This window comes from Sinocyclocheilus grahami, unplaced genomic scaffold (genome assembly GCF_001515645.1).
Source record: "Sinocyclocheilus grahami isolate Dianchi unplaced genomic scaffold, SAMN03320097.WGS_v1.1 scaffold1064.1, whole genome shotgun sequence".
In the NCBI taxonomy this organism is placed as follows: Eukaryota; Metazoa; Chordata; class Actinopteri; order Cypriniformes; family Cyprinidae; genus Sinocyclocheilus; species Sinocyclocheilus grahami.
The window spans coordinates 340133-347901 of NW_015506243.1; the positions used below are offsets into that span (position 1 = coordinate 340133).

General features: G+C 40.2%; 1 protein-coding gene across 1 annotated transcript in view; it reads right to left on the reverse strand.

The window, feature by feature from the left end:
* Window positions 1-291: 291 nt before the first annotated feature.
* The window catches only part of LOC107566254 (adhesion G protein-coupled receptor L3-like), a 54834-nt gene continuing 47356 nt past the window's right edge, over window positions 292-7769 (reverse strand). The window contains exons 15-17 of the mRNA XM_016251645.1: window positions 5297-5425; window positions 1670-2496; window positions 292-754 (exon numbers count right to left, since the gene is read on the reverse strand). Of these exons, the coding sequence (XP_016107131.1) occupies window positions 737-754; window positions 1670-2496; window positions 5297-5425 (974 nt within the window). The 3' untranslated portion in view covers window positions 292-736. The remainder of the gene's footprint in view (window positions 755-1669; window positions 2497-5296; window positions 5426-7769) is intronic.

A 7769-nucleotide genomic window follows, 5' to 3' on the forward strand; every position in this document is an offset into this window, starting at 1 on the left:
GTTGCACTTGAATAAATGTAAATGCAAATCGTGATCTGAAAGTAGCTTCATTAGAGCTCATTACCAAATTAAGTAATATTGGAGAATTTAATTCTGAAGCGATCGATCTTCAATTTTATTCTAAATTAAATGTTAATTTGATTGTTGATTTTCTCTATAAAGTGAAAAAGGTCATTGCCAGCACACAGAGTATCACATTATCAATCAAATCTTTATTTTATTACTCTTTATTACCATATATGTAACATAGTTTAATAAGGTTTCTCGTCAAAAGAGCCCCTAATTAACAAAATGAGTCGTGTTGCAGAAAACGCACACAGCCAGCAACTCTCGGCTTCACTCTGTCAGTCATTTATTTGTTGGCAAACAAGTTTCACTGTTACAACAAATATTAGTGAGAGGTCATTCAACCACAGGAGAAGAAAAGGGATATAAGAATAAATAAAATCATATTTGTAATGACAAAAAATCTAATATGTGCCACATTCATTTTACCCCCAGACATTTTTGCAGAATAGTTTGTACTTCTTCCCTCAGTGAAATAAATAACCATTCATTCTCCACCACAAAAATAATAAAAGCAAAAAGAAGGTATGCTGGGATCTCTGCAGCTAAATCACACAAGTGTCACTCTCTCTGAATGAAAACGACCTCCGTTGATCATATACCACGATACTTCTCATATCTCTACTCCAAAATGGCAACATATTTTCAATGTTGGGCTTCCTTTCTTCATTCATCTACAAGCCGGTGTCTATAAATCAAAGAGAATGAGGAAAAATAAGTATTATTTTTTGTCTATACTCTCATTTTTGTTCTACTTGCCATTATTCATCCTGAAATGAAGACGGAAATGTAAAAGATATAATAAAAAAAAGAGCGAGGGATCAAAACCTGTCATTGAGGACGAGACCATCGGGAGAGAAAGGAAATGATCTGAAATCACCATGGTTACAGAAGCGGAGGGCATAGGAACAGAATAAGCACTATCCTGTGTAACACTAGTGTCTGTACATTTACATAGAAATATTGTAGAATTCTCCGGTATTAGTTCTTGCCCTCGCTTCTTGATATTTGTTATTAATACAGCAAAGAACAGAAAGCGTGAGGTGAAGACGCCCTTCTTCGTATTGTTCTCCGTCGCAGCAAAACGTGCTGCTTTTCACCACGTGAGAAGAAGAAAATATTTAAAAAGCAAATATGGATACAGAAGGTATTAAAATAGTTTTCGAGTCACAGACTTGATTGGTATTGACTAGACGCGCTGAGCTACTAACAATGTTTTTTGCCAGTTATTTGTATTCCTTCGGGGTCGCAGAGAGTAAAAAACCCTCGAGATCTCACACTGCCCCGCAAGGTTATACAGCAAATCAATTTTCGGGTCCGTTTTCCCTTGAAGTAGAAGTGCACTACCAATAGAATCCAAAGGATGTCAGGTTTCAGTCCTCAACAAGCAAGACTACCCATAATCCTCTCCTGAACGGAATACAAAATCGCCTCCCAAGGTTTGTTGCTGCAGTTGATTTCTCTGCGGACACGGAAAAAGCAAAAGTGAACGACTGCGGACGACTGAACGGTACGGAAATGTAGAAGAGCCAGCGGAGGTCGAGATGTCATGGGTTACGGGTGTGACTGCGACGGGGTTTGGCGCCCTCTATAGGCTGGTTACCATGTGTGCGGTTTCCTGCGGCGGCGTTTCTTCGGGCGAAAGCTCATCTTTGGGAGGAACGATAAAGCCGTCGCTGCTGCCGCGGCCCAGTTGGTAGTAGCTATGCAGCTGGTGCAGATGGTTGCGTGAGCCCAAGTTGGGCATGCTCTTATAATACACGTCGTCTGGCTCGCCGCTTCTGGGGAGCATGTGCGTGTCACCGCCGCGGGGCAGCGAATGCGTGTCGGAGCGTTCGGGGTCGGGCAGCGTGGGCATGCTGGTGTAGAGCGAGTCTCTCTGCGGCGATGGAGTCTCTTCCGTTTGCTCCTCTGTCAGCAGAGGGAAGAAACTTTCGCTGTTTTCTTGCGGTAGGCGCCGTCGCGATGAAGAAGCCGAGCTGAAGGTGGAGGGAAGAGGCTGGACGTGGCGTGGTGGTGGAAGCAAGGGTGTGTTGGACTCCTCCCTGATCAGCTCCAGCCCTAGACTGTCCTCGTGTGGGAAAGACGCAGAGTCATCCAAACCCAACGCGAGATTGACGGGCAGCATGGGCGAGTCCTTCACCCCGCCTCCGTTGCTGACTTCGTTCACCAGCTTGTTCATGAGGTTGCGTCCGTGCTCGGCCGTGCGGTCGTGGTTGTTCAGGTAGGTGGGCAGGTAGTTGGAGGTGAGCTCTTTCAGGATCCGTTTCTCCAGCGTGGTCTCTTTGTGTACGTTGTACGTGCGGTCGATGATTTGCACGCAGTCGCTCATGTAATCGGCGCTGGCCAAGCTGTAGCTGTTGCCATGGTTACCATTCAGTGGTAGAGTATCCATGGCACTTGTATCCCGAGCATTGTTCAGGATTCCCTCTGCAAATGGAGAGTCAGAGAGAAGAGTAATTACAATCATTTGCGCCTGGCACATCTGTAAGACCGACATGCAAAACGGCTCGCTGAAACAAACCGAAAAACCTTGAAACCATTCGTCTGTCCCTGAGGCGGATATTCATTGAGCTTCCAAACCAATGCTATCTTTGGTATTGATTGGATTCGTCAGGGGTCCAAGGCTGATGTGAGGATTAAAACTCATTCCAGAATTCACTGAAACTTGCCAGCTAAGCCTGTGATAATGGACTTACCTGTCAAACTCATCTTTTGTTTATAAATTTGCAACCTTGATTGTCCTCATCTCACATATCAAATAACACACAAATCACTCTGCAAAGCCGGCAAACACAACAGAAACACAATGCACGAACACAAACACACAACAATACACGACAGCTAATGCACGAAAAGCTTTCGTCAAACCAAATCATGCTGGCCTTTATATAACACTCATGTATCATTAGGTACAGAGAGAGCAGCTTCTCCGCCTATAGGTTTCTCTACGTTAATTAAATTTTGCATATTATCAGCGTCTTGAAGTTAAATTCTTCATGAAAAGAAGTGTGCAAGCGTGGACTATTAACACACTTCCAGACTCGTATAACAAAACGTGGGAGCACTTTCTTGTTTACCAATTTTTAGCTGCATCATTTGAGCATAAACAAATAAACAGCATTTGTTTTACTTATCAGTGGCTTAGACAAATATGCAAATTTTAATTGGGGGGAAAAAGACCAGGGTTGCAAAACACCGAATTGTCCACTCAGCTTCTATTTTAACAAAAGCATCACTTTGCGTTGAAGAAGAGATGAGAAAATTAGGTTTTCATTTTAATGAGGTTGAGAGTGCTCTCTGATTAGAATATTGACTATAACATCTCTTAGCAGAATGGCGTTTACTATAGTTTTAAGGAAAGAGTAATAACGTTAAGGGAAATTACATTTGGTAAGCAATGTTTAGTTTGACTCCCATACTTGTCTCTCTGTAGGGCTCTTAAAGGACAGCATGGAAAAAGGAAAGAGAAAAAGGTACAGGTAAGCATTCACAGTGACCGCTCAAATAGAACATGCACACAGATTAATGAAGCGCAGGTAAACGGTTACGCTCAACCTCCTCGTTTCACCTCTCAGATACAGACACACATCACCGTGTCCCCTTGCAAATCCCAGGATGCACAAGTAAATGCCATAAAATTGTGCTTTAAAGCCCCCTGAATGTCTGGAGGGCGCAGAAATGGCTTCTGTCTCCATTAGTGATGCACTCCGCTCTGAACGCGGTTCCTCGATTAGACTTATATTCGGTAAGAGAGTTATTGATCGGGCTAAAGAGGAACATTAAAAGTGGCCTGGGATCTATTCGTACTTTCGGGGCTTTTATTGATATTAGATTTCAAGGTTGCTACAATGTTGTCAACGTAGATGAAGAGGTTTTTATCCAGCGCTCTGCCCTCCCCACTGACGTTGTCCAGAAACGCATCTGTCTCTCTGTCTCTAGAGCCTTCTGAATTCTTTCAGATCTATGCGTTAGTGGAGGTGGCAGTAACAGGTGGTGATGGGGAGAAAGCAGATCACCAGTGCAACAGACAGACAGGGCGAGACGGAGTGAGACAGCTGCATGCAGAGATGCGTTACTGCTAATAGGGGCCTCCTGCCCTCCTGCGGGCATCTCAGCGTGAGAGCACGGCAGATTCATGTTCTAAAAGAATGCGATAGGCGTATGAATTGAAAAAACGAAAAAAACAGACCTTTTTTTCCATGCAGCTCTGAAAAAGCGTGCTCTGTTGAGGCACATCAGTGCTGTGACATGCCACAAAAAAACTTCTAGCATCTGTCCAAACCCTTCTGCATGAGACTCATGAGAGTGACATGTCTTCATAAGAGTGGACGTATAACGAGTGCATGTATAGTGCATGTAAGTGTCATTATACCATGCTCGTCCTGAAATGCCAGGCAATAATGCATGTATTAAAGCCTGCAGTCGCATTGCTGTTATGCCATGCTCATCCTAAAATGCCATGGCTCCTGCAAGCATTGCAGCATGAGTGCATGGTAGTCTGTCCTGACACTCTAGATGTGTGATGTCTGAGTATTTGCATGCCAGGAACGCATTCAGCTGCATGAACATGCCAAAAAAAAAGTGTGTAGCATCGCTGTCGCGTTAGATTGGCACATCTTCAGAAGAGTAGACTATTTTGTCTTATGATTCGGCACCAATGCATTTATAAAGTTTGCAGTTGCGTTTCTGGCTAGATGAAAATGTCCTTATCCCATGTTTGTACCATGTTTGTACCAGGTCTCTTGAGGTCAATGCAGCAGATTTTTGGTCTGCAGATGTACTGTAATGAAGTCTTACTGAGTGTTTCACATGCAAGAGGCACATTAATTGTTTTGAGTTGCATCAAGTCCAGTGTGACTGTCCAAACCCATCTGCACCAGACACATTAGTGTGGCGTGACTTCAAAGGAACGGGTGATTTGATTTTATTCTGCAATTAGGCACTAATGCATATAAAGATTGAGTCGCATTTCTGTCATGCCGCTAAATGTAGCCATCAGTTATTATAATTATTGCAGCTCTATGAACTCATTTTTCATTGAGAATTACGTGTTTGTTTGGACCAGACTGTACCAGACAAAAGACAAAGATGACCGCAGACACGTTCAGCATGAAGCCACATAGCAGAGCCCTTTTCCTCAACTCACACACACACACACACACACACACACACGCACACACACACACGCACACAGTGCACTGGAAGGCAAAGCAAGAATGCAGCACACCTTGAGCGTTGTACATGCTGAGGGTAGGGTTGTTATAGACGGCTGATTCGCCCAGTAAGGTGTTATAGGGGTTGTTAGAGGCGTGAGCGCGCAGCAGAGAGTTTGGGATGAGGTGATTGGCCATGGCACCTGATACAGCCGCACAGATGGAGAGAAGAACACACAAAGAAGATCAAACAAATGCAGCAACAATGTTAGCATCGTTATCATACAAACATCTCATCAGCAGCCACAGAAAAAAGAGCAAGAGCATTCAACCAATGTTAGCATTCTTATCTCATCAGAGACTCTGACGGTCTATGCGAGTGAGTGTGGCAGTGCATTTTGGAAGAACATTATCTCTTTTACAAAGACCAACAATTTTGATGACTCATTCTGCACCTAGGGCATATATTTTTTTCCCCAATCAAATGCTTTCTAGAATGTATGGAAGCCCATTTCCACTAAATAAGAAATAAAAATACAATGCTGTATTAAATCATAATTACGACATAAATCACAATGATGAGATACTAAGTCACGATGAGCTAAAAGTCTAGTATTATTGTAGTAAAAAGTAATAAATCTCATACTTTTGACTTCTTAATTTAGACTTTATCTCATAAGTATTACTTTTCATAATTATGACCATTTTATACTTTTGATTTTTATGTAATAACTGATTTTTTTTCTCACAATTTCTATTTTCTGTCATAATCTCACAAAGGTTTTTATCACACAATGACTTATCTCATAAATTTGAATTATCATAGTTTAGACTATCTCATTATGACAGTAATTATGACAGTATCTCATAATTTGGACTTCGTCAATTTAGATTTTTACATAATAACTGACTTTTTATCTCACAATGTATATGTTCTGTCATAATCTTATAACTATTTTATTGCATAATTATAACTTATCTCATAACTTCAACATTTTGTAATAATATTTAGTTTATCTCTTATGTCTTATCTCATAATTTTGACTCGTCAATTTAGTCTATGTAATAACTGATTTTTATCTCACAATTTCTATTTTCTGTCATAATCGCACAAAGGTTTTTATCACATAATGACTTATCTCATAAATTTTAATTCTCATAGTTCTCATTGTATATCTCACAATGTATATGTTCTGTCACAATCTTATAACTCTTTTTTATTGCATAATTATAACTTATCTCATAATTTCAACCTTTTGTCGTAATATTAAGTTTATCTCTTAATTATGTATTATCTCATAATTTAGTCTTTATGTAATAACTGTGTTTATCTCACAATTTTTATGTTCTGTCAGTCTCCTAATCACATAATTACGATTATCTCATAATGATGTCTTTTTAAAAAAAATATTTGGCACAAAAAGGCTTCCATACAAATGAGAATGTTCCTCCCCCTAATCACCTACTGTACATCTGACTAGCGATAGCATGCAAATCATGTTTCAAATATGTGATGTAAACAAAACATCTATTTACCAACCATTACATCTACAACCACTATATGTGTCCATTCGTAGACTTTGTGTATTATGTTTGTATATTTATTGTTTTATATAGTGTATATACTGTACATAAAAGTATACTGTTATTTGTTAAAAGTGTCAGTTGTATTCTGCACTGTCTGGAGCACGCTCCCAAGCTTTTCACTCACCACGGCAAAAGTGCTGTTGGTGATGTGACAATAAAAGTGATTTGATTTGAAAAGGCTAGTGGTTATTTAAAAAGGGACAAACCCTTTGTGTTCTGCTCAAACGTCCCTCAATAACACAGGAAAAAAAACTCTGCTCATCAAAACATTCCACAGAGTGTCTGATATCCGCAACAGTGGTGATAAATAGGGATGAATTTGTTAACATGCGAGCGTGCTTTAGCATTCTGACAGTTCTATCTCTCCAAGAAGTTGTCTTGAAAATTCATCCCTTTTAAAGCACCGCTTTTGTAACAGATTCTCCTCCATGTTCTTCACTTTCAAGACAATTACTGCTGGATTGAAATTGCCTGCTGTGAGCAGTGTATCTATTATTACGCAGAATCTCTCGACAGGCCCACACAGAATCTGTGCTCACCCGTTTCCACAAAATTGGATTTTCACAAAGTTTTACACCTTGCGTTTGTTTATTACATTTTTTAGTTAATTTAATTATGCTTTCAGTTATCAATAAGAATATAATGCTTTCAGTTCAGCTCCAGTTTTTTGACTTTGCAATAACAGGACTTGTTATAGCCCATTTTTGTTATATATCTGCCCATTTAACACAAGTAAACAAGTCTGGATGTGATCCTAACCTAAAGGACTAGTCATTCAGACGACCTACCAACTAGTCACTAATAAAAAAAAAAAATTGTATAATCACTTTCTGTTTGATTCTCCAATGAAGACCGTGTCCAATATGAGCTCATTTATTCAACAGAATTTTCATCGTGATTATCAGCGTAGGCACGTTTATTATGCTGTCGGCTAATTACACACCTCTGAAAATCATATGC